The sequence below is a fragment of the Mastacembelus armatus genome, chromosome 18 (assembly GCF_900324485.2).
Source record: "Mastacembelus armatus chromosome 18, fMasArm1.2, whole genome shotgun sequence".
Taxonomy (NCBI): domain Eukaryota; kingdom Metazoa; phylum Chordata; class Actinopteri; order Synbranchiformes; family Mastacembelidae; genus Mastacembelus; species Mastacembelus armatus.
In genome coordinates, this window is record NC_046650.1 from 19,586,639 (window position 1) to 19,610,770 (window position 24,132).

The window sequence follows — 24,132 nt, forward strand, 5'->3', positions numbered from 1 at the left end:
AGTGTGTAGTCCTGTAACCTGGACCTGTTTCAGTGTGTAGTCCTATAACCTGGACCTGTTTCAGTGTGAAGTCCTCTAACCTGGACCTGTTTCAGTGTGTAGTCCTATAACCTGGACCGGTTTCAGTGTGTAGTCCTATAACCTAGACCTGTTTCAGTGTGTAGTCCTGTAACCTGGACCTGTTTCAGTGTGTAGTCCTGTAACCTGGATCCATTACAGTGTGTAGTCCTGTAACCTGGATCCGTTACAGTGTGTAGTCCTGTAACCTGGACCTGTTTTAGTGTGTAGTCCTGTAACCTGGATCCGTTAGTGTGTAGTCCTGTAACCTGGACCTGTTTCAGTGTGTAGTCCTATAACCTGGACCTGTTTCAGTGTGTAGTCCTCTAACCTGGACCTGTTTCAGTGTGTAGTCCTATAACCTGGACCGGTTTCAGTGTGTAGTCCTATAACCTAGACCTGTTTCAGTGTGTAGTCCTGTAACCTGGATCCGTTACAGTGTGTAGTCCTGTAACCTGGACCTGTTTCAGTGTGTAGTCCTGTAACCTGGATCCATTACAGTGTGTAGTCCTGTAACCTGGATCCGTTTCAGTGTGTAGTCCTGTAACCTGGACCCGTTTCAGTGTGTAGTCCTGTAGCCTGGACCTGTTTCAATGTGTAGTCCTGTAACCTGGACCTGTTTCAGTGTGTAGTACTTTAACCTGGACCTGTTTCAGTGTGTAGTCCTCTAACCTGGACCTGTTTCAGTGTGTAGTCCTATAACCTGGACCGGTTTCAGTGTGTAGTCCTATAACCTAGACCTGTTTCAGTGTGTAGTCCTGTAACCTGGATCCGTTACAGTGTGTAGTCCTGTAACCTGGACCTGTTTCAGTGTGTAGTCCTGTAACCTGGATCCATTACAGTGTGTAGTCCTGTAACCTGGATCCGTTTCAGTGTGTAGTCCTGTAACCTGGACCCGTTTCAGTGTGTAGTCCTGTAGCCTGGACCCGTTTCAGTGTGTAGTCCTTTGTGGTCCTGCACCTCCATGAACAGACACAGATAAGTTTTGTTGTTTTTCTGTTTAACTTTATTGTTTTTAATTATTTAAGGAAGTTTTCAGGCAGGAGAAATCAACCAATCACAAACAAGTAACATCATGTGACATCATACAGCAGGACCATCTGATTGGCTGGTCACACAAGGAAGACGATTGGTGGAGAGCAGTTCAGGTGTGTTGGGGAGGGGCATGTCCGCAGGTGAGGTGTGTCACATGGCCTGTTTGTCATGGTAACAGTCGTCACACTCAGCCCCATGATAAACAAAAACAGATGGAAAATCAACAAAACTAACAAATCACTAACTCGTTAACTAATCCTTTAACTAAACTCACTCAATTTATTCAGTAGCTTTATTCACTAATTAATTATCTAAATAACTAACTAGCCAACCTGCTGCAGCGACGATAAAATTTTTCAAGAGGAAAAACGTGACATCAAACACTAATAAATACTGTTGCCATGGTTACTAAAGCTAGCATCTGATTGGATATGGATTCAGCTGCTTCCAGAGCAACAAATGATATTGAAGTTTAACAGACCAGTTTCTGGACTGACTCCTGTTGTTTCCAGACTCGTCTGTCAACTGGTACTAGTTTCTGAACTAGTTATGATTGGGCCTGTTCTGGTTTTTGGTTCTGAGTCTGGACTATATATGATATGGTTTGTGCTCTGTGTTCCAGTTCGTGAACTGGCTAATCGACAGGATTCTGAGTTGGTTATATGGTTTCTGTACTGGTTTCTGAGCAGGTTTATGGCTCTGTTGGTGTTTGGTTTTGGTGTCTGGTTTATTTATAAATAATATGTTCCCTAGTTTCTGAACTGGTTTCTGGCGTCTCTCTAAAAGTGTAGCTGTGTAGGTGATGTGGTTTCCTGAACTGGTTTCTACTTGTAGTGTAGTTTCTCAACTGATTCCAGTGCTGGTTTTGTTTCTGTGAACTAGTTTCTGAACAGCCAATCAGAGACAGTCGTACCTGATGATACATTCACAGAAACCGACCAGACACCTGCTAAACTTTATTCTGATCAAACTGTTTTTGGTCTGTGAAGGTTTTAATGTTGTAAACAAAGTTTTCATAAATAGCCCAAATAAATAAATAAATAAAGACATGAATAAATAAACTGAAGGTTGATCAGCTGTGTGATCAGTAATTTGGCCTTTGATGCAGATCAATATGATGATTGATCATCATTTCTCAGGCCTTCGTCAGTGGCAGTGACATCAGAGCGTGTGTGCGTGCTGATTGGTCGGTGTGTTGGAGGTAAAGCTGCACTGTGGGGAAAAACAGACTGTGGCCGAATGTGACAAATACTTTAAAAACAAAAGTGTCAGTGAACGCATCATGAAGTTGGAAACAGATGTGCTGTGATGGGGTCTAATTTCATTAAACATCTGGACTTGTGCAACTTCATCGTGACCTGCGTCTACTTGTCGTTGATCCGTAGTTTGAAGGAAACCCGTCCGGCGAACTTGTCCCTGTCGCTGCCGGCGGCGAGAGTGTTGGAGTTGATTTTACACTCGATGTTGATGTCGGTGTTCAGGGAGGCGTTCAGGAACTTCACGGCCACCAGCGGCTGAGTGTAGTTCACCTGAGACATTAAACACATCACAGGTAGACACTTGGAAACTATGTCCAACATGGATCTACTGGATCATCTGACTGATTTATATTTTCAGGTACTAACTTGGATCCACTGATCCTGTAATGTGTCTGCTGACCAGAACACCTGGTGCAGATTGTTTGAAACCACTTTCATGATCTGTAGGATCCACCAACATGGATGTAAAGACCCGGACAGGTGACAGTGTGTTAGTGTGTGTGTTTGTTGTCACTGTGTTACCTGAGCTCTCTTGCCATAGTACGGGTAGTACATGAGGTTGAAGGTCCCATTAGGAGGAAAATATGCCAGAGGTCCGATCTTCTCACTGTCCTCCCTCTGAACACACAAGCACACACACACACACACACACACACACACACACACACACACACACACACACACACACACACACACACAGAGTCATCAGTAACCTGCAGTGAAATTGAAAATCCCTCCACACAGACAGGGCAGTGAACGCCACAGAGACTCTGTGTCCTGGGTCTGGATTTGTTCTCCAACACGTCTCTACGCAGCAGAAACTGAATACTGAGTTGGATTTGATGAGGAAGGAGGTTTCTGCTGCTATGGGTCAGTCTGGCTGTGGGACTGTGGTTTTACAGGGACATTTGTCACATGTTTAATAGGATGAGATGAAGAGACCTGGTCTAACTCTGGACCTACACTGGCTACAGGTTCTAGGTTCTACTGATCTGTGTTCTATTGATCTACTGGTATTACCCAGATATCTCTGTCCACTTTGTACCTCTGAGCATAGAGACAACATGAGGGACAGTCAGTCAGACAGACAGTCAGACAGATAATCAGACAGACAGTCAGACAGTCAGTCAGTCAGACTGGGTCAGACCTTGGCTCCACAGGTGACATAAGGAGACTGACCATCCTTCCCTGGAAACATACCGATCACCTGTAGAGACGACAGGTAGATGGGTCAGTACTCAGACTGTTACTACAAACTGCAATAATACATCAATACAAACTGCAGTACTTTCTCATCACTGTCTGTATTATTGTACTGACAGTTGTTAATCAATATTTGTTCATGTTTAGTCAAATGTTGTCGATACCAGCAGACTGACACACTACAGTAATACTACAGTGATACTACAGTACCACTACATTATTATTACAGTAATACTACAGTATCATTACAGTAATACTACAGTGATACTACAGTACCACTACATTATTATTACAGTAATACTACAGTATCATTACAGTAATACTACAGTACAACTACAGTACCACTACAGTACGACTACAGTATTATTACAGTAATACTACAGTACCACTACAGTACTACAACAGTATTATTACAGTAATACTACAGTACCACTACAATACTACTACAGTATTATTACAGTAATACTACAGTACCAGTACAGTACTACAACAGCATTACTACAGTACTACTACAGTATTACTACAGACTGTAGAAACTGGGCCAAATAAAGCTTCATGTTGTTGTTTGGATCAGGGTTAGATCGGGGTCAGAGGTCAACATACTCGGTTCAGTTTGATGAGGATGCAGGGCTGGCCCTGGCTGTAACCATAGAAACGATCTGAAATCCCAGAGCAGTCCCCCAACATCGTCCGATTAAACTGACAGGAACGCTTCGGATTGTTCCTCACCTGTGGACAGGCAGACAGGTGAGACAGACAATTGAAGAGACAGGAGAGAGAGACAGGTGAGACAGACAGACAGACAGGTATGAACAGGTATAGAGAGGCAGGTTTACCTCTCCACTGTCCTCTTGGATGAAGTACTGATCTGGAGGACAGTCGTCATTGGTCTGGACCTGATAGCTGTCGTTGTACGCTGCACACAGGTAGAGACAGGCGATATGGAAAACAGGATATTGATCGGGACATTGAAATTGGAATTGTTGATTTATTTAATTAAAATAATTATTCATGAAAAAGCGTCTCACGGGACAGGAAGGTGTTCAGGTTGTAGACGAAGCTGTCCCAGCTCTCAGTCTGTGAGACCGAGAAAATGATCTCCAGTTGGTCCCCCTTTGGACGAATCATCATCCCTGAAATATGAGAAGCTCTTGTTAACCAGACCAGTCAACCAGACCAGTCAGCCAAACCAGTCAGCCAGACCAGTCAACCAGACCAGTCAACCAGACCAGCTAAACAGTGTGGCAGCACTCAGAGTTGCCACATTCAGAAATATTCTGATGATACTGCGATTGTTGTTGGACAGGAAGAGGAGCACAGAGGCCTGATACAATCCTTCAGTGACTGAACTCACTAAAACTAAACCTGAACACCTCTAAAACCCAAGGGGATGGTAGTGGATTTTTAAAGGACTAAACCTCCTACTGTGGTGGTGTCAGCCTACAAATGTCCAGTTTTGCACCGGGACAATAAGGTGGACTAGTCCCCAACACAGATGTTCCATATAAAAAGGTCAGAGAAAACTTTTCCTCCTAAGGCGACTTAGTGCTGCTGCAGTCTGCTGGGGGGGCAGCATGAAGCAGAAGGATCCAAGGCAGCTGGACAAACAAAAAGCTGGTTTAGTGACTGGAATGAGGATAGGATTAAATGGAAGCAGATGATTCGCTGTGGCGACCCCTGAAAGGAGCAGCCGAAGGGAGAAGAAGTGACTGGAATGAGGCTGGACTCACTGGAGGCTGTGGTGGAGAGAGGCTCACAGACAGAGGTAGAGTCCATCCTGGAACACACTGACCATCCCCTTCACAACATCCTGATGGAGCAGAGAAGCAGCTGCAGGACTGAACCACACAGGAGATCCTTCATCCCCACTGCCATCAGGCTCTACAGCACCTTAGACAGTGGTGGATGATGACTGACTACTGACTGACTGATTAACCACAAGACTACCTGAGTTTACTTTTGGGGATAAATAGAGTTTATCTTATCTTATCTTAACCAATCGCAGTAGCATTAGGTTCTGGATTCCAGGTCCTGTGGGCCCTGTAGCGACAACAGGGACCTCAGCTTCAGCACAGACTGACTGAGCCAACACCGGCTGAAGGACTGGGACCCCAGTGAGGAGCAGGATGACTGAGAACAGGGGACATGAGAAAACCCTTCAGCTCAGCTCAGGGTCTGGGTTTTAGTTTGACAGCTGTTCTTCACATTAGAACAACCTGTTCAACATAAAATCACCTGTGACCTGTGATTCATCCTTCAGCTGCAGCTTCATCAGACAGAAACCTTCTACTGACACTACACCTGGTGCTTGCAGACCAGATCACTGGGGGCAGCAGGGTCTGGCTGAGACCTAACGGCCCTGTGTGTTGGATTCCCTCACCTGGAGTGGCCAGCCGGTCCTGCCAGGTGGGTTTGTAGTCGTCGAGGGTCAGCAGCATGACGTACATGGTGAGAGCAAACATCCCCGCCAGGAACAGGTAGAAGACCAGGTAGAAGAGCAGGATCAGACCTGGGGGGGCAGAGTAGGGGTTTGTTATTATACAGGACATTACATCCTCCCCTCCCCCACCTCTTCTCTAGATGTTGTCTGTAATCCTCTTGTGTTTGGCCCCGCCCCCTGCCAATGACCTACATTCAGTTTGAAGGGGGGGGGGGTCTAAGCTCTGAGTTCAGTCTGTGTGCTGTCACTTCACACTGGAGGAACCTGGGACCTTCTCTGGGATCTCGGGCACCTTCTGGTATTTTCTAGTGGTCCCAGGTACCTCAAAGACCTCAAAGACCCTCAGACCTGCTCAATCACCACCCGAACATATAAACTACCTGTGGGACCTGAAGGAACACTGAAACCAGGCTCTGGACTGTGAGGGGACATTAAAACTGACCTGGTGTCAGTCTTGAGTTGAACCTGCAGAGTTAATGTCATCAAATGTGTCTTCTGATGCAGATTAAACTAACAGGATCACATCAGTCCTGAGGACCAGGACCCGATCCCTGACAGAGCTCACACAAACTGCACATCCTGGTATCAGACCAGATCCAGATGAGATTTAAGACTCTTTCCTCTACACTCAGTCACAGATCTAATTAAATCCACCTGTGTGTTGTGGACTAAATTAGGGGATCGGTCCTCCTCTAGTCCAGAAGGACAAAAACACCAGAAGAAGTTCTGACCTTAAGATGTTCAGTCACAATAGTAACAGTTTAGCAGGTGATAGTGGGAACACACCTGACACACAGGTGAGCCTCTGTGTTTACCTGTGCAGGTGCAGCTTCATCCACTTTGTTTCTGAGGCTGAAAAACTCATAGCTCAATAATTTATTACTCCTGACCTCACCAGGAAGGAGGTTCAAGGGGCCCAGGTGTTGATCCTGGTGTTGTTCAGCTTCCACCTGGCGTACTGCCCCACCCCCAACCCCAGGTTCCCCACAGACCTTCAGTTACGTCTGTAGGTTAACCTCGAGCTGTGACGATATAAAAATGTTGCTAAAATGACAGATGTTCACCTGATGTGAAAAATGTTGTACTGCTCCTTTAAGCAGATGTTGCTGATGGTCCCCATAACAACATTAATCCCAACATGTGTGTGTGGACAGATTATGGTCCAATCAACTTCGTCTGGCACCTAATCCAGATTAACACACACACACACACACACACCAGTGTTGTCTGTGTGTCCTTCAGTCTCCATCAAGACCGAACAGCCGCTGGCCCAGAGCATGATGGGAGATATGACATCATCATAGGGTAGTTATGTAAAGCCTGAGCAGACCTCAGATCAGTTCAGGTGTTTTTATGTCACTGTGGTCACATGATCTCAGGTGAGCTCTGTTGTCACACAGACAGGTGAAACAATCTACAGCTTAAATGTCCAGATAGTTTATTATTAGTAGTAATAGTAGTATTAATAGTAGTATTAATACTACTACAGAAACAACCTGGGAACAGGTCTGAAAGTGTCGGTACCTTCATAAAGACTAGAAAACCACAGTTTTGTCTGAAATACTCTGAAGCTGGAAATGTTCCTCCAGTCTTCATAGTCAACAGGCAGATCTGCTGCTGCTGCTTTTCCCTGTGACACATTTAAACAACCCAACAAACTGGACCTGATATTTACAGTTGATCCCTCTGGATGAGACGAGTTCAGGACAACCCAGTTCTCTCAGGTGAGTCCAGATGTTCAGCTGGACTCACACCAGGACTCAGATGTTTCTCCTCCATGTTCTGCAGTTTTTCCAAACAGCTTCATGTGGAAACACACTCAGTTTTTCTGAGTCTCCTCCTGCTGCTCCTCTTCTTTCATTCACAAAGTCTGGACCCTGTTGGACCTGGATCCTGGAGCTTGGATCTGATGTTTTCCTGGTTCTGTTCAGTCTGGACTCAGTGAATACTTTGAGCAGCTGTGGCCTCAGGAACATGCAGCAGCTGGAAGATGGTTTGAGCCTCCACCTGGACCCTGCTCAGCCATTCAGGTCTCTGTTCTGTCTCTACTCCAAGTCCCGGAGGCACAGCAGAGACCAGTTCTCTCCATCACACACTCCATCACTCGTTTATCTGCGCTTCATTATTGATCTGTATTGATCAATTATTCATTATTGATCTGTATTGGACTGAGCTGCTGTTTCATGCTGCGACAAACAAAACTGCAGGTTCAAAGGTCAAACACGTTGAAACAAACACACTTGATTCAATCTGGAGGAACAAACCGACACTTTGACCTCGACTGTTCGTACAGAACTTTGTCAATACGCAGATTGATCGTCAGTATTGATTCATCTGATTGGTCTGTTCTCCACATTTTATTCAACCACCAGTGAAAATAGTTAAAACAGGCCCAAAAAGACAAAGTTCACCTGTGATTGGACGAAGACAACAGGAACCTGGACGGAGACTAACATCCAGATGTTCCACACAGATGTTCTGTCTCTTCTTAGACCTGTATTTTGTTGTCACCACTTTGCCTCTTGTTGTGTTGTTTTTATTTATTCCTGGTTATTTTACTTCTTGATGTGTGTCTGAGTATTTGGTTCATGTTTTACTTGATTTTTTGTCCCTCAGGTCAATTTGCAGTTTTTTTACCAGTTTTGTTTCCTGTTTGAGTCTTTAAATGTCAGACACCCTGGGCCCTGATCCCTGAGACAGGCGGCTTTGGTTTAAACAACTGATCGATTTTCAAAATAGTTGGACATTATTTCTCGGGCAATCAATTAACTGATTAATAACTAATCAATCAACTAACTGATTAATAACTAATCAATCAACTAACTGATTAATAACTAATCAATCAACTAATAACCCAGCTCCACATTAGAGAGAGAGAGAGAGAGAGACCCTCACTGACGGTGTAACCAGCTCACGTGTCAATAAAGATCATTCAAAGTACCGGCCCGTTAACGGGACTCACCCCAGCTCGTGGCGGTTCGGCCCAGAAGCTCGTGAGTTCGCGGGTTCCAGAAGAATTCCCGCCACGGGCTCGAGCCTTTGCGGTCCTCCTCCTTGGTGCCGGACATGATGGAGGATGAGGATGAGGAGGATGAAGATGGAGGTCTGTCCGTGAGCTCGGAGGGCGCGCGATGATCCCGCTCTGACTGCACGAGCCTCCCGCCGCAGCTGCGTCAGCGTCCACCGGACAAACGATCAGTGACGTCGAATTGATCCGACGGATCGATGATTGATGAGGAGACAGTGATGGAGAGAGAGAGAGAGAGAGAGAGAGAGACTGCGACAAACCTCCGGCCCCCAACAACGCGTGACGTCACATCGCTCCGCCAATCACAGCACAGACCCCGCCCCCTGCAGCCTGTGGGCAAAACTATCGCTGTGAGGGCAAGTCCGGTCCGAACTCAGGTTAGAACCAGGTCCAGGTTCGGGTTAGGACCTGGGGGGTGTGTCATGCCAATAAATGTCCTCACACAGGTAGAAAGACCAACAGCGTGTGTTTGAGTGTGTGAGGACACACGTGATGGTGACGTCACTCACGTGTCCTCAGTCAGATCCAGTTGAGAAATGTTCTTTGGAATAAAACAAATAAAAACAGGCTGTAAACAAACTCAGCTCCATCTCTGGCTGTAGAATAAACAAACTGTAAACATTATCAATAACCAGCTGTTACTATAGTGACAGGTCATTGGACATTGGCCCCCAGACTGAGGGACATAAAACCACTTCAAACAACTGAAGTCTGCTGATAAAGGACTCTACTGAGCATGCCCAGTGACCACAAAACGCAGATGTAGTATGTTAGTGTTTCCATAGCAACAATTACACATGGTGCCCAGTTCTCCTTGAAACACCTGGAGCTTCAGCCCTGCAAAGACCTGAAATGTTGGGACCTAATCTGGAACCTGTGGAAACCAGACTCATCCCGAAGTTTCACAGCAAGAGACCTGATCCAGACAATCAGAGTTATTGATCAGACGCAGCATCAAGGAAACTGTTTGTTTTTCTCTGGAAAGTCAGAATCATAATTGATTAGCCTGCTGCTCTATCGTCTGTCCCAGACTGAGACTTTAACCAGTCAGTCATAAACAGGTAAAAGTCAATGACCATCCTTTAAAATAAACTTTATACGGCCCAAAATCACAAATCAGCATCGAGGCCTTTAGACCTGGTTTTAATGTTTGACTTCCTTTTCTTCTGTGTTAAGTCTCTGAGCACCATGAGCTGTTCTCTCTGAATAAAACTTATTTCACTTATAAACATTAACAGTAACAGACTGAACTGAGTTTATTTCTGCAGGTTCAGTTTAAAAACATCCACAGCTCCAGATCTGGGACCAGGTCCTGGAGCTGACCAGCAGGTTCCCGTCTTCACGTCACCAGCACTCTGCTCTCTGTACTTCAGGAACTTGTGCAGTTTTAGGCACTAAATCCACTTCTGGTCATCACCTCAGAGGTCTCAGTGAGTTCAGGTGGTTTTCTACCTCTGCCTGTTTACATCTCTGGGAAACCTGGAGAAGTGGAGACCCATAAAACAGGTCTCTACAGACCTGAAGATAATGTGAGCAGATCCAGAATGTGATGAAGAGACAGACACTCTGAGGACTAAGCACCTGGTGATCCACGACTTGGATTCAGACCTGAGACCTGCTGCAAAACTGAACTTTATCAGACCTGATTAGACCTGTTCAGTCTGAACCGGGGCCTCAGTCCAGTGGACCTGTGAAGACCTGTTCTCTTATGAATGACAAGAAAGAAAGAATGTAGACTCCAGCCTGTAAAAATGATTTTATACTCACGTATAAACCAGAAACCTTTCTGAACACTGAGAACTCTGCCACCTACTGGTGATAAACACAAACAACCACACCGGCACAGGATTATAACTCTGTCACTGGGTCTGTGTCGACAAGGACAGAGAACAGGAAATGATGAGCAAGAGGAACAAGAGAAAACAGAATCAGGATTTATCAGGACAGTAACACTGAGTGGTGGGTTAGTGGTTATAGCTGTTAACATCCAGTCCATACAGGGACACGTCTGTCATTCAGGATATTACATTTTACACATGAAGGACATTTGACCAACACCCTCACAGACATAGACCTGTAGTCTCAGGTCTGTACTGGTGTTGGTCTTTTCCACCACAACTACCACCTGACCTATAACCTGCAGCTCCTCGTCACCTGAAAACATAAGAACCGGGTCCAGTTTGTGCCTTGTTCTCTGCTGAGTTTTACAAACCAGAACATTTCAGATTTGTTAGTGAGGACGTGACACCACCTGGAGACGCCAGGATCAGGATCTTCATATTCAGATGCTAAAGCTAATGTGGATTTTAACATGTAGAGAGTCCAAACTGACAGAAGCTGATCTGGACAGTCTCTGTCTGCTGGCTAAACTAAACCAATTAATCCTGTTGGTTACTGGAATCTCTGGAGGATCACATTATATAAATACCATTAATCCTGTTACACTCTCATTCACAACTGATCGATACTTTAAACTGATCACAGTAATAGTTTGGAAGCAGGAGCGTCTGTACTCGGATCAGGCAACTTTGTAGTTTTACAGGTTACATGTTCATATCAAAGATCAATATTCAGGTAGGTCTCAGATCAGGAACATCTCTGATTCCATGTGGTGACTTTTAATATCAGTATATTTAAACTACTAGAACACACAATGTTACGGGTCTGTGAGGTTCTGTGGTGGAAAAGACCGGTTTTATTTTGTACAGAATGGTTCTAATGCTGTCTTTACTGCTCAGGGCCTTTGTCCATCAGAAGTGGACATGTCCAGAGTGGGGGTTGGGCAGTGGTCCTCCTTGGGATGTATCCTGAAGGAGGTTCCTGGCCAGATGTCTGCTGATTGGGTAGTTCTGGGCCAAAGAATCGTCAGTCCATTCTGTTCTGGGCATTAGTTGGTCCATATGTGGGACTGGGGCCCTGTGTGGAAGTGGGTATGGATTGATAATGGGGTCCCGTTCCACAAGTGAGTGTCCTGGGGCTCGATGAGGCCCATCAGGTCCATAAGGTGCAGCCGTCAGTATAGTTGTGGTCTGGAGTCCCTGGGCCTGATGGTCCATTGGGTAGAGCTGCTTCTTATGCACCTGGATATGGTCCTCGTGGTCTAGTCGACACAGCTGTTTTTTGTGATTTTGAAGGTGGTCCTGGTGGTCCATCTGGGTATGGTACTGCTGTTTCTTTTGATTCTGAATGCTGCCCTGGTCCTGGTGGTCCATCTGGATTTGGTACTGCTGTTTCCTCTGATTTTGAATGCTGTCCTGGTCATGTTGATCCATCTGGGCATGGCACTGCTGCTTCTTCTGGTTCTGGGTGGGGTCCTTAACCTGTTGGTCCATTTGGGCCCGGTACTGCTGGTGTGGCTGCTGCTGCTGCTGCTTTTTCAGGTTTTGAATTTGGTCTTGTTGCTCTTGGTTTCCTTGCAGGTCCATTTGAGCATGGAACTGCTGCTTCTTTTGAGTCTGTATTTGGTTGTGGACCTGGTTCTTGATGTCTTTCCAGTGCCGTCCTCTGAGCACAGGCTCCAGGTCCAAACAGCGCTGACAGACTTCTTTCCCCGGTACTGACTGAACAAGGACATGGACTCCTAGTTGTCTCCAGACGGCCTCCTTCTCTGCAGATGACCATGGGCGACGTCGGACCTTCCTAGGAGCCACAGGGACTAAAAGACAACCAGAACAGCAACAACATCAGACAGACCTGCCAAAAATCAGTCTGACCATACAATGATAAAAGATTTATGACCAGCTGAGCCCAGGAGGACCCACCTGTGATTGGAGTCTGCAGTCTGGACTCTGGTGGAATCATGGAGGTCACAGGTCTGTTATTGCTCTTTGATGGAACTGGTAAAGAGACAAACAGGGCGGTCAAACGGCACCTTCTCCAAAGAGAACTCCATTAGAGTTTAAAAACACATAGAAACTAAGATTTCACAGATCTAGTTGTGAGGATTTGTGGTCTAACATTATCTGTACAACCAGGGTCAGGTTTACCACTTGGACCTGAAACTACAACACTAGTGGTAAAACACAGTTTACACTGGGGTCAGGGTCAGGACTCACCGTCTGGTCTTGGGTCAGACTGCTCTTGACCTCTGCTCTTACACTTCTTCTCACTTCTTGACTGGACCAAACGTTTCTTAATCTTGGTCCCGCTCTCTGGAGCTTCTAGATAAAAAAGATCATGTTCAGCATATGACTGAAGCCTCGTGACGAAAACTGTTACTAAAGCTGAAATGAACCAGTGAGCACCTGACCCTCATTCAGGCACAACAATCATAGAAATGGTTGAACTCTGGTACTTCCTGTTTCTCTCAGTGCAAAGTTCAACTATATAATGTGTAACCAGACAGTCCTGAGGGCTGATCCAGGTGTTTACCTGTGTCAGGGTCAGGGCTTAGCAGTCCAAGGTTGTCCCAGTCCCTCCCCAACATGTGGTAGAAGTCAGTGGTTTTGGCTGCAGCCTCCCAGTCTCCATCCTGCAGACTTTCTCCGATAGCGATCTCGCAAACCGTCTTCAGTGTTGTCTTCACCGCCAGTGGAGGGCGGGTCCACCGGTACCCAGATGCCTTTCTGGCAGCAGCCAGCGCCAAACTGAGGCGACCCGGAGCCAGAACATCTTGGAGGGTCTGAACACCAGAGTCCAGAGATTTAGCAGCCAGGAGGAACCTGCCGAGCTCCCTCAGTTTTTGACTGACATAGTCGTACCTCCTCTGGCTGCCATCTTGGTTTCCCATCAACTTGTTTCCATATTTACAGATCAGCCAATCAGATTTGACCTGGGTGGAGCAAGAAAGAGTGACATTAATACAGAGAAGGCAGAGAGAGGCAGGTAGACAGGTTGACACCTGTACACACCTGGTATGAGACATGGTCCAGGTTCATGCGGTGAAGGACTTCACTGCAGCTCTCAGATGCCCCACTTGAAATTGGGAGGAGGCGGGATGCTGCAGCCTGGACCCTTGTACGCTTCCTGGGCCGGTCCACCCCAGGGGCAGGGGTCACGTTCTGATCAGCACTGGGGTCAGAAGGCATAGACTGGTTGGTCCTAGTCTCACAGGTTTCTGGCTGGTCAGCTGTGACTGTGTTTCCTGAGGAGTCAGAAGGTGTGTCTTCAGTGGACTTTGAGGTTCTTTCATCTCCTGGGTCACAGGCCGTCTTAGCTGTGGAGTCAGAGGTCGTGTCCATCGCAGGTTCTGAGATGTTGAAGGTGGAGTCAGAGGCCAGTTTCTTACGACAAGAGACCTGGTGTTTCCAGAGGTCAGCACGAAGGAAGAAGCCGAGGCACAGTGGGCAGGGAAGGTAGTTTCTCGCATCCACCTCCTCCGTGGGTTGACGCCGTGGGACAATTTCACCACTACCCTGCCTGATCACCTGTGGGACAGACAGGTAGACAGAGGGACAGTCAGAGACACAGACACCTACACAGGTGGACAGACAGGTAAATGAACTGACCTCTATGTTGTGCAGGTAGTTGCCCCTACAGCGCAGGTGCTCCAGCAGCAGGTGCCGCTGTTTGGAGCCCGTGGGCAACGTGCTGGCGGCCATCACTTCCTGTTGGTCAGCGTGTTTCCTCAGCAGGTGACGAGCAATCTTCACCTGTGGCCGCCGACAGAACACGCAGTAATGTTTCTTATCCCACCGCCGCTTCCCACCACTCAATGTGCGCTTCACTGTCACGCCCTCTTTCTCCTCCTGACCCCGCTTCTTATCCTTCTGGCTCCGCCTCTTATCACCTAGACCCCGCCTCTTGTTTGCAGCACCCCGCCTCTTCCCTCTCTGACTCCGCCTCCCTAAGGTGTTACCAGCTCGGCTGCGGGTCTGGCGGGTTGCAGGCTTTGTTAGCTCTTCAACAGGAGCGCAGGTTTGGTCTGAGGCTTGTGGCTCTGCATTGTTTGCCATGGCAACGTAAGGACAGTCCTCAGTGGTTTCCACGGTAACAGGACCTGAGAAGAAACACCAACAAGGTGATGCACCAGGTGTGATTTCAGGTGAAAGCACCTGGTGAAATGTGATAAACTAAATGTGAACATCAGAAAAGTGTCAGTTAATGAAACTGCACCAGACTTTAATTTTATTATGACACAACTATAACGACACAGAGATGGTGGTTTTTGGACGGGCCTGCTCCAAACAAACGTCTGGCAGCATAAACACATTCAGTGTTTTCTGTTTACTTGTTTTTCAGTTCGGCCTGGACCAGAATAAATGTTTACTGGTTAACTGCTGGTTCCCAGTTAAACACAAGGCCGAATTAATTAAAACCAACACAACATCACAACAGAGTCATTAGTGAAGCTCCAGGTGTTACGGTGCGACAACGAACTTTAAACAACCGTTTCCACTATGGAGTCCGGGCCGACTCCCCTCGGCACCCCTCAGCTATCGAACCAGAGCCGGTCCAATACAGACGAGACTGGATCGTGTTCCTGGGGATTTGTGCGTGCTAAGGCTGGCCGATGCTACCGTAAACACACCGACAACAAAGGGCAGAGTGTTTGTGGGTCAGACAGCGGACAGCAGGGCGTTACAGCTGGGCGTGTCCGATAATGGAACCACGAATGCTAACGGCTAGCTAGCGGAACAAAGGCTGAGCTAGCTCATAGCATCACAGAAGCTAACGCGGCGCTAGCCTGCATGCTAACTCACAGGCTCGCTGCTAAAGCTGCTAAAAAACTTACCGAGACAGAAAATTCTAAGATATAAAACCTGAAACAATCCGCACCCTGCTAAGAGCAAACAACTCCTCTTCTTCTTATTATTGAGTCTTATTTTGTTTCTCCACAGCGGACAGAAACCGGAGACCAGCCCCGTAACGCCGCCTGCAGCCCGGAGGATAAACATCGCTACACCGGTCAGTGTCACATAAAATAATAAAAATACTATGTCTAACAAGAACTAAAAATAAAAATAGTCATTAAACCACATAAAATAAATATATTGCATTTAATACATAGTCTGGGGTCCAATTAAAAGGAGGTAGGTTAAATGTAATCTCTATATATTCCAGTGTGAGGTTTAAAGTGTAGTTTCACTGCTTTGAATTCAGTGGTAGAAAATAACTAACTACAGTTCTGAGGCACCTGCAGTATTTTAGTTGTATGCAACTAATAGTATTTTCAATTTGTGGTATTAATACTTTAAATAAAATCTTAAAGAGACTTTAATTACCTGTACCAGAATATTTTGCAGTGTAACTATTTTTTTACCCATAATATAGTATTTTTATGTTTGACTCAGTTTGAAGGACAGATGCAGTTTTATATTTGAGAGAAACTAAATGAATCTGTGATGACAGAAGGTAAAAGTGTGAGAGCAGCCTTCAGCCCTCAGGCTCTGAGATCTGCACCCACCTGTCTGGACCTGTACCTGAGTTATTTCAGGCGGTGAAACAGGTTTGAGCCTGTACACGACAGTTTCAGTCAGAGGTGGTTTGTTTCAGAGAGGAACTGTTGAAATGAGTGAAACTAGACACAACTACAACACACTCATCTATTGATCCTAATATTGATCAGACTGCATCAGTCTGGACTGATCCCAAAGACCTGATAACCAGTGAGAGAAGCTCCACATACGCAAACTTGAAAACGTTTAATAAACATGTCGTTGTTATTTCTGCCTGAACGTGATTTATAAACAGTCCTTTCTGTGTGAAAGTCTCATGTTGGAGTCTTGCAGCTTCCAGCCCTTTGTTATAATTCTGCAACTGTAGCCTTAAACTCAGCCCTGGTCTTTATCAGAATCAGATTTAGTTTTATTGCCAGGTGCAGCAAAGTAAAAGGAATTCAAACCACTTTAAAATGGTTTTCTTAACTTTTTATTATCTGTCAGTTTATCCAGGGAACTTTTGATTGTGAAGTAAATAATTGCACAAATAACGAGATGTATCGATGATGACATGAGATACAATACAAGTGTTGTTTTTCTGTTTGTTATTGACACACAGAAAACATGACAGCACTTTGATAAAACCAAACCAGATCAGATCCTGGTTCAGCATACCCCCACAGGACCAGAACCACAACCTGGACGTGGGGACCTGACAGAGATGAAGTTCTGCTCAGCAGAGCAAATGTCAACTCAGATCACATGAGGTGAACTGGGGATGTGGCCCTGGACCTTGGTAGTTCATAATTACTGTTTCTAATAAAAGATGATAAAGTCAGACCTGACTCTCTTCAGATGGTTTGGCCTCAGGTGAAGGATGAAACCAGGTCATTAAAAGTTTATATGTGTCATCAGCTCTGACAGAGGAGAACCAGGTGTCATCAGCTCTGTACCTGTGCGTGGTCCCACCTGCCCCCTCTGGGTCCTGGATTCTGTAATCAGAGTTAATGTAAATTTATATGCACACACGGTCCTGGTTGAGTGTGGATTCAGAGGAAATCCCTGACGTCACCGGAACTTGCGTCACCTCCCACAGACTGCCTGTGGGGCCGGAGGGTTCCCCTGACTCCGCCCCCTGCTGATAAAAGCCTGCGTGATTTCCTCGTGTCAGTTTGATCGCCCTCAGTGTGAAGAGAAGATGAGCAAACTACAGGTGAGTGCCGTCAGGGAGCAGCGTCAGTTCTGGTTCTGACCCACGTTGTTTCTGTGTTGTAGTTTTTAGTTTAGTCTGTTTCTGCTGCTCCGACATCGACTGAAACCTGCTGCTGGAAACTTCCTCTGCTGTTTGTGTAGATTCAGTCTCTTTTCAATCGAGTTCACAGCTGCATTTTAGTTCCTACAAAGGTCCTGGAGTCTTAGTCCTGTATCCTTGTTAATCTAGTCCAGTTTTGAGTGGATTATGATGTAGACCAGGTCTGTAGATCTGATTATTGAGAACTCTGTGATTCCAACTTTCATCTAGATGCAGAACAAAACGGTGAAATCTTTTTTTTTTTCTGATTGACAATAAAACCAGGTTTTAACAAGTCTTTAGACCCAACATTGTGTAGGTGCAGGTCTTTGGTCTACAATACGGTCTAATGAAGTCTTATGTGGTCTACATGTTTTCATTAATAACCTTTCATGAGTCTGGTTTTAAACAGCCCTCAGAGTCTTCCTGCAAATTTAGTCCAGTTTTGACATATCTGAGGTTTTTGGATTTTGGACTAGATCGGGTCTGATGTGGTCTGTGACCAAGTTTATGAAAACACATTAGCGCAGCCCAGCCTGGTGTGTGTGTGAGAGAGGGTGGAGCTTCCACAGGTATGTAGGTGACAGGTTATTTTATAGCAGTGTTTGTTGCTAGGAGACAGAAACACAGGGAGTGGTGTTTATTCACAGGCGTAAACATGCAGGTAAGACTGAGACCAGCCGAGACCTGAACAGGATCCAGCCCATCACTTCACTGATCAGTAGTTAACACATAATAGTGGTGGTTGTGTGTCTCACAACTGAGGGCTGTTGTGCGTCTGTACAATAAGAAACAGGTTTAACAGTTTGTTACCTGAAAGTCTCTGTTTGATTCCAGGTGAGCCTTGCGTGTCTGTTGCTGAAGATGAGCAGTGCTGCAGTTCTGGGGGCCAGCAATGGATGTCCAACATGTCCAGGAGGTAACTGATCTGTCCTGGTGAAAGTCTGAACCCAGAAACCTCCAGGGGTGTTTTTCAGTGTTAATTCACTACTGACGTGGTGCCTGATCTCATGTGTTCCTCAGGTTACTTCACGAAGAAGAACTGCACTAGAAACCTCGGCAGCATGGTGGGAATCCAGTGTCAGCGGTGCACCAACTGCTCAGGTAAACATCCATCGTCTGTACCCCCTTAGTCCTAACCAGGGTCCCAGGGATCTGCTGGAGCCTATCCCAGCTCTCTCTGGGTGAAAGGCAGGGGTCCACCCTGGACAGGTCCCCAGTCCATCACAGGGCCACATAGAGACAAACAACCTCACACACTCACATTCACTCCTATGGTTGTAACTGATCTCAGGCCTGCGGTGAATCATGTTTTTCAAACAACATCCAGTGTTACAAGCAGCTGTTTGTCTTTCATAGTGATGGGAGGCGCCTCAGTATAGACCAGATCAGATGGTTCTGGATGTGAGCTTGACCTGTAGTCAGTCTGATTCAGACTAGGTTCAATAAGTATTTGTTGGTTTGACCTCCATGTTGACTGATGAAGTGATTGATCGATCAGTTCTCTGTGTGTCCTCTAGCGTCTCATCAGGAAACTCTGGTGACATGTTCCACGTTCTCAGACTCAGTTTGTGGAAACAAAACCGCAACGATCATCCTGTGGTCAGAGACCCCGACCGACGCTCCAGGTAAACTTACCTGTTCACGGCTCCGTGAACTCCGGTCACACTCGTCATATTCAGGTGTTTGCAGAGAAACTCTCAGCTCCTGTTTTCTCTTGTCTGAAAACTTTTCTTTCTCTTGTCCACAGATCTTGCTCTTGAAACGTGGCTCATCCTGACAGCGATGTAAGAACCAATCACTTTCATTAATCACCACAGCGTCTCTTTGTTTAATTGATCTGCAGGTTTCTGTGCTTATGATTCCAGTTATTTAAAAGCTTTATGTTAAACCTTTAAAATACAAATCAAGAACAAAGTTAAGGTTTGGTGAGATCTGTAAAATCCTCTGGGTTTTCTAGAGAGGCTCTAATCTCAGATCAGTCCAACTGTAAAATAATATTAATAATAATATCAATAACTTGTTAATAACTCATCCCATCTGTGGTTCTTTTGGCCGGTGCATTTATTGTAAACTATTAATAAACAAAAACAAGTAAAACATTTTGGCCCTGTACATATAAATATAAGATAAAGTGAATTGAATCAAATTGAATTGCAGATGTGGCAGCACAGTCCTGCAGATGCAGGAGTCAGTGGTCTGACTGAGGACGTGGTTGGACTTGGTCCACCTCATCCAACCATGTCTGGTCACCCAGAAACTGAAGAATGTCTCTGATTTGTTGCACGAATTCACCTGTTGATTTGGTTCAAGACTTGTTTCGTGTTTTTGTCTCTACAGAGTTGTTTTTACTTTCCTCGCCCTCCTGCTTGGTCTGGTCCTCGTCCTGGTGTTTTGTCAAATCCGGCAAGGTAACAACCACAAAGGTAACAAGCTCCTCCTTCCTAACAACAAACTCCTCCCATCAAAAAACCAACCTCTTCCTTCCTGTAACGCACTTTATTTCCTTTGCAGGTTTGAATCTGCTGTGACCGAAGTTACAACTATTTCAACTTTGTATCACATCCAGACAGGCTGTGATTTAAGTCACTTGTCAGACCTCAAACCAGAGAATCCGGCTGCAGGACTGGAGTCCAAATGCTGTCCAGGCCTGATACATTCCAGTCTCAGTCCACATCTGGTCCAGTTTGAGCCCACTTGTTGGCAAGGTGTAGTTTCAGCCTCATTGCCAGTTCGGTTTAGGCGTAGTCCAGGGTCAGTTCAGGTGTAGTCAGGTGAAGTCCAGGATCAGTTCGGATGAAGTCCAGGGTCAGTTCAGATGAAGACCAGGTTCATTTCAGGTGTAGTCAGGTGAAGTCCAGGATCAGTTCAGGTGAAGGCCAGGTTTATTCCAGGCGTAGTCAGGTGAAGTCCAGGGTCAGTTCAGGTGAAGACCAGGTTCATTTCAGGTGTAGTCAGGTGAAGTCCAGGATCAGTTCAGGTGAAGACCAGGTTCATTTCAGGCGTAGTCAGAAGTCCAGGATCAGTTCAGGTGTAGTCAGGTAAGATGAAGGTAGTCTAGTAAAACATGGAATTGTGGTTCCCCCATTTAATTGTGTGTCCCCCATTAGCAAATCAGATTCAAGAACAGCTCTTCATTTTTTTTAATTTCTGTACATTTATAAAAATGTTTAGATGTGAAAAGTTTCAGTTTTAGCTCATCCAGCTCCACAAACATCCTCCTGAACCACCTTTTATATCTGTTTGTTTGTTTGTCAGCATCATGGTTGGTTCCATGAAACCATGAAACCTGAAACTGGGATTTTACAGTCACATATTCCAAACATTCAAAATATTAACTATAATAAGAACATGTTTTAAAGGTGCTATCCAAGGTGTTACTGTTGGTCTTTAGTTCAACAGTGATGATACTTGTGTAAGTGGAAGTGTTAACCTGAACAAGGGTGTTCAGGTCAATACACTGTGTCCTACATTTCCCATGATGCACCTGAACTTCTGCAAAACCACAGCTGAGGAGGAACTTCCTGTATAAAATCAGTGGAATGAACCTTGGGAACGTTTTACAGTTTGTGTAGCTGGGTGAGCTCTGTCGCCATGGTTACACCAGTTTGGAGTAACCATGGTGATGTCAGTGAGCTTTGTAACCATGGTAACAGCACTAAGCTGGTGTTTTATTGTTCTGTAATCAATGATTTATTGTTTCTATCTGTATTTTTGTTGGAAAAAAAGAACAAAAAATGTAAAAATATTGACAAGACTCTTAACCCTGAGCTGCTTCATGAAAACTTCAGTCTTTGTTTAATTTAGTTGTTAAAGTTAGTTTTTCAAGATGGCGCCGCGGACGGCTGCCTCGGTCTGGAGCTCTCCAGTTGTTTTGTTATTTTTGTTAGTTTGTCCTGCACTTTGTTTCTGTAACTTATTAAGTTTCACTCGGGCTGAACTGCTAAGCATTTGGCAGCACATTCTGCTGCCACTAACCTGGACGAACTCACGGACTCCGTTACATCTTACATCAGTTTCTGTGAGGACATGTGCATTGTTTACAGCTAACGACTCTGCTTCAGTGTGGAGAGGCCTGAGGACAATAACCAACTATAGGACTCCATCCCCCTCCTCAATAGGCAATCAAACGCTGGTGAACGATCTGAATGAGTTCTATTGCAGATTTGAATCACCCCCCACCCGCTCTGATTGTCCTCCAGAGCAACCATTAACACCTCCAACCATCAACCCCCTCTCCCCCGCTCCGATACTTCAGACCAGTGTGGACGATGTGTGTCGGCTCTTCAGGAAGCAGAAGAGAAGGAAAGCACCAGGACCAGATGGGGTTTCACCAACATGCCTCAGAACCTGTGCTGACCAGCTGGCTCCCATCTTCTCTCTGATCTTCAACAGATGGCTGGAGCTGTGTGAAGTCCCTGCATGCTTCAAACGCTCCACCATCATTCCCATCCCCAAGAAGCCAAAAATCACAGGATTCAATGACTACAGACCAGCGACTCTGACATCCGTGGTCATGAAGTCCTTTGAAAGACTGGTGTTGGCCCACCTGAAGAACGTCACTGGACCCTTCCTGGACCCCCTGCAGTTTGCCTACCGATCCAATCGGTCCGTGGATGATGCAGTCAATATGGGGCTGCACTACATCCTGCAACATCTGGACAAACCAGGGACTTATGTAAGGATTCTGTTTGTGGACATCAGCTCGGCATTCAACACCATCATCCCATCACTCCTCCAGAATAAACTCTCCCAGCTCTCCGTTCCTGACTCTACCTGTCAGTGGATTACAAGCTTCCTGACAGATAGGGAACAGCTAGTGAGGATGGGGAAATTTACTTCTGGCTCCCGCATCACCAGCACCGGCGCCCCCCAGGGGTGTGTTCTCTCCCCACTGCTCTCCCTCTACACAAACGACTGCTCCTCCTGTGACTCCTCTGTGAAACTCCTGTCTGCATACAGACAGGAGGTGGAGCAGCTGGCTTGCTGGTGCAGTCACAACAACTTGGAGCTAAACACGCTCAAAACAGTGGAGACGGTTGTGGACTTCAGGAGAAATGCCCCCACCCACCCCCCTCTCACCATTATGAACAGCACTGTGGCACTAGTGGAGTCATTCAGGTTCCTGGGCACCACCATCTCTCAGGACCTGAAGTGGAACTTCCACATCGACTCCATCACGAAGAAGGCCCAGCAGAGGTTGTACTTCCTGCGCCATCTGAAGAAGTTCAACCTTGCTTCTCCATCACTGTCTGGTTTAGTTCCGCCTCTAAATCAGACATCCGAAGACTTCAGAGGACAGTTCGGACCGCTGAGAAGATCATCGGTGTTACCCTACCCACCCTCCAAGTCCTGTTCACCTCCAGAGTGAGAAAAAGAGCTCAGAAAATCACTCTGGATGCCACCCACCCGAGCCACCACCTCTTCCAGCTCTTACCGTCTGGCCGGCGCTTTAGAGCTCCAAACATCAAGACAGCCCGGCACAAAGGAAGCTTCTTCCCTCAGGCCGTCCAACTCGTAAACTCATAGCTCTCCACCATTCCCTTCCACCACCTGCACTATGACACTGGCACCTTTTTGCTCTTTGCACCAATCAGTTCCCCTTTCATCCTGTTTCTCAGGTTATCTGTGCATCTTTCTTTAGTTTTTTGTAGCATTTGTTTCTGTAGCATTTCTGTTTCCTGTTTGATCCTTGTAGCATTTGTATTTATGTCTGTTTGCACTGGAGTACCCCCCCTGTACCTAAACAAATTCCTTGTGTATGTGTGTGCACACTCACTTGGCAATAAAGCTCATTCTGATTCTGATTCTGATTCTGATTCTTCTAAAGTTTGTACAAAAATTGTAAAACAACAACAAACTGAAGCACAAATATAAAATCAGCAGGGACACACTCACCGAGACCAGAGACCATCTGTCCTGCAGATGAAAACTGTGTTTAAAACGTCGTTGACTTCGATCGATGAGCTGAAACCAGGAGGAAGTTCAAAGATTAAAACCTGCACCTGGAGGGGGCAGGACTACACGCATGTTATCTGAAGTAACCATGGCAACAACCAGGAAGCAACAAAAACTCCTCTGCACACACATTCACACACACAGCATTACCATGGTGATTTCACTGTTGCACAGCCGATCACTGTTATTAATCAAAGAGAGGTGTATTGATACTGGTGATGTTTCAGTTTCTATATATATTTATATAAAATTATTTTTCTCATCTGAATTTGTTTAGAAGCAAAACAGGACAAAGTAAAAACTAAAACTGGACAAAACAACAAAAATAAATACAACCTGCCAAGATTTAAATCAGTGGTTCCCAAAGTGAATTAACAGAAAATAACAACAAAACCAAGAAAAATACAATGTGAGATAACTCATAAGACTCAAACTAAATATAACACATGAAATAAACAAAAACAACACACATAAATCAAAATGAATACATAAAGGAAAACTTGACAAATTAATCACATGAAAAACTGGAATGAATAAAAGTT

The 24,132-nt window shown here is 45.7% G+C and overlaps 3 protein-coding genes across 4 annotated transcripts; 1 reads left to right on the forward strand and 2 right to left on the reverse strand.

Moving 5' to 3' along the window:
- Nucleotides 1-1,101: 1,101 nt before the first annotated feature.
- Nucleotides 1,102-9,340, reverse strand: atp1b2a (ATPase Na+/K+ transporting subunit beta 2a). Its single transcript, XM_026294954.2, has 8 exons — nt 8,957-9,340; nt 5,935-6,063; nt 4,583-4,687; nt 4,391-4,470; nt 4,158-4,283; nt 3,499-3,558; nt 2,874-2,969; nt 1,102-2,621 (listed from the first exon to the last, which is right to left on the reverse strand). The coding sequence occupies exons 1-8, from the start codon at nt 9,060-9,062 to the stop codon at nt 2,457-2,459; spliced, it is 867 nt and encodes a 288-aa protein (XP_026150739.1). The 5' UTR covers nt 9,063-9,340; the 3' UTR covers nt 1,102-2,456.
- Nucleotides 9,341-10,769: 1,429 nt separating this feature from the next.
- Nucleotides 10,770-23,627, reverse strand: LOC113125274 (uncharacterized). The gene is made up of 7 exons (XM_026298625.2): nt 23,531-23,627; nt 14,470-14,960; nt 13,873-14,388; nt 13,394-13,793; nt 13,078-13,182; nt 12,784-12,858; nt 10,770-12,677 (listed from the first exon to the last, which is right to left on the reverse strand). The coding sequence occupies exons 1-7, from the start codon at nt 23,544-23,546 to the stop codon at nt 11,773-11,775; spliced, it is 2,508 nt and encodes an 835-aa protein (XP_026154410.1). The 5' UTR covers nt 23,547-23,627; the 3' UTR covers nt 10,770-11,772.
- Nucleotides 17,251-21,400, forward strand: LOC113125275 (uncharacterized). Of its 2 annotated transcripts, XM_026298629.1 has the most exons (7): nt 17,260-17,554; nt 18,470-18,551; nt 18,656-18,736; nt 19,153-19,260; nt 19,383-19,419; nt 19,973-20,058; nt 20,147-21,400. In XM_026298629.1, exons 1-7 carry the CDS (start codon nt 17,540-17,542, stop codon nt 20,161-20,163), a joined length of 426 nt encoding a protein of 141 aa, XP_026154414.1. In that variant the 5' UTR covers nt 17,260-17,539; the 3' UTR covers nt 20,164-21,400. The 2 variants fall into 2 exon arrangements, with proteins under 2 accessions (XP_026154413.1, XP_026154414.1); XM_026298628.2 differs by having other exon boundaries at nt 17,251-17,554; nt 19,973-21,400.
- Nucleotides 23,628-24,132: the final 505 nt, after the last annotated feature.

Bases quoted from the DNA above. Each gene is read 5' to 3' on its own strand.
- LOC113125274 (XM_026298625.2), bottom strand. The intron at 13,794-13,872 runs GTGTGTACAGGT...TGCTCCACCCAG, and splicing joins TGGACCATGTCTCATACCAG to GTCAAATCTGATTGGCTGAT. The intron at 12,859-13,077 runs GTGAGTCCTGAC...TCTCTTTACCAG, and splicing joins GTCTGACCCAAGACCAGACG to TTCCATCAAAGAGCAATAAC.
- atp1b2a (XM_026294954.2), bottom strand. From the start codon at position 9,062: ATGTCCGGCACCAAGGAGGAGGACCGCAAAGGCTCGAGCCCGTGGCGG. The intron at 3,559-4,157 runs GTATGTTGACCT...TCGTCTCTACAG, and splicing joins TCCTCATCAAACTGAACCGA to GTGATCGGTATGTTTCCAGG. The intron at 2,622-2,873 runs GTAACACAGTGA...TTAATGTCTCAG, and splicing joins ACTATGGCAAGAGAGCTCAG to GTGAACTACACTCAGCCGCT.
- LOC113125275 (XM_026298628.2), top strand. The intron at 18,552-18,655 runs GTAACTGATCTG...TGTGTTCCTCAG, and splicing joins ATGTCCAACATGTCCAGGAG to GTTACTTCACGAAGAAGAAC. The intron at 18,737-19,152 runs GTAAACATCCAT...TGTGTCCTCTAG, and splicing joins GCGGTGCACCAACTGCTCAG to CGTCTCATCAGGAAACTCTG.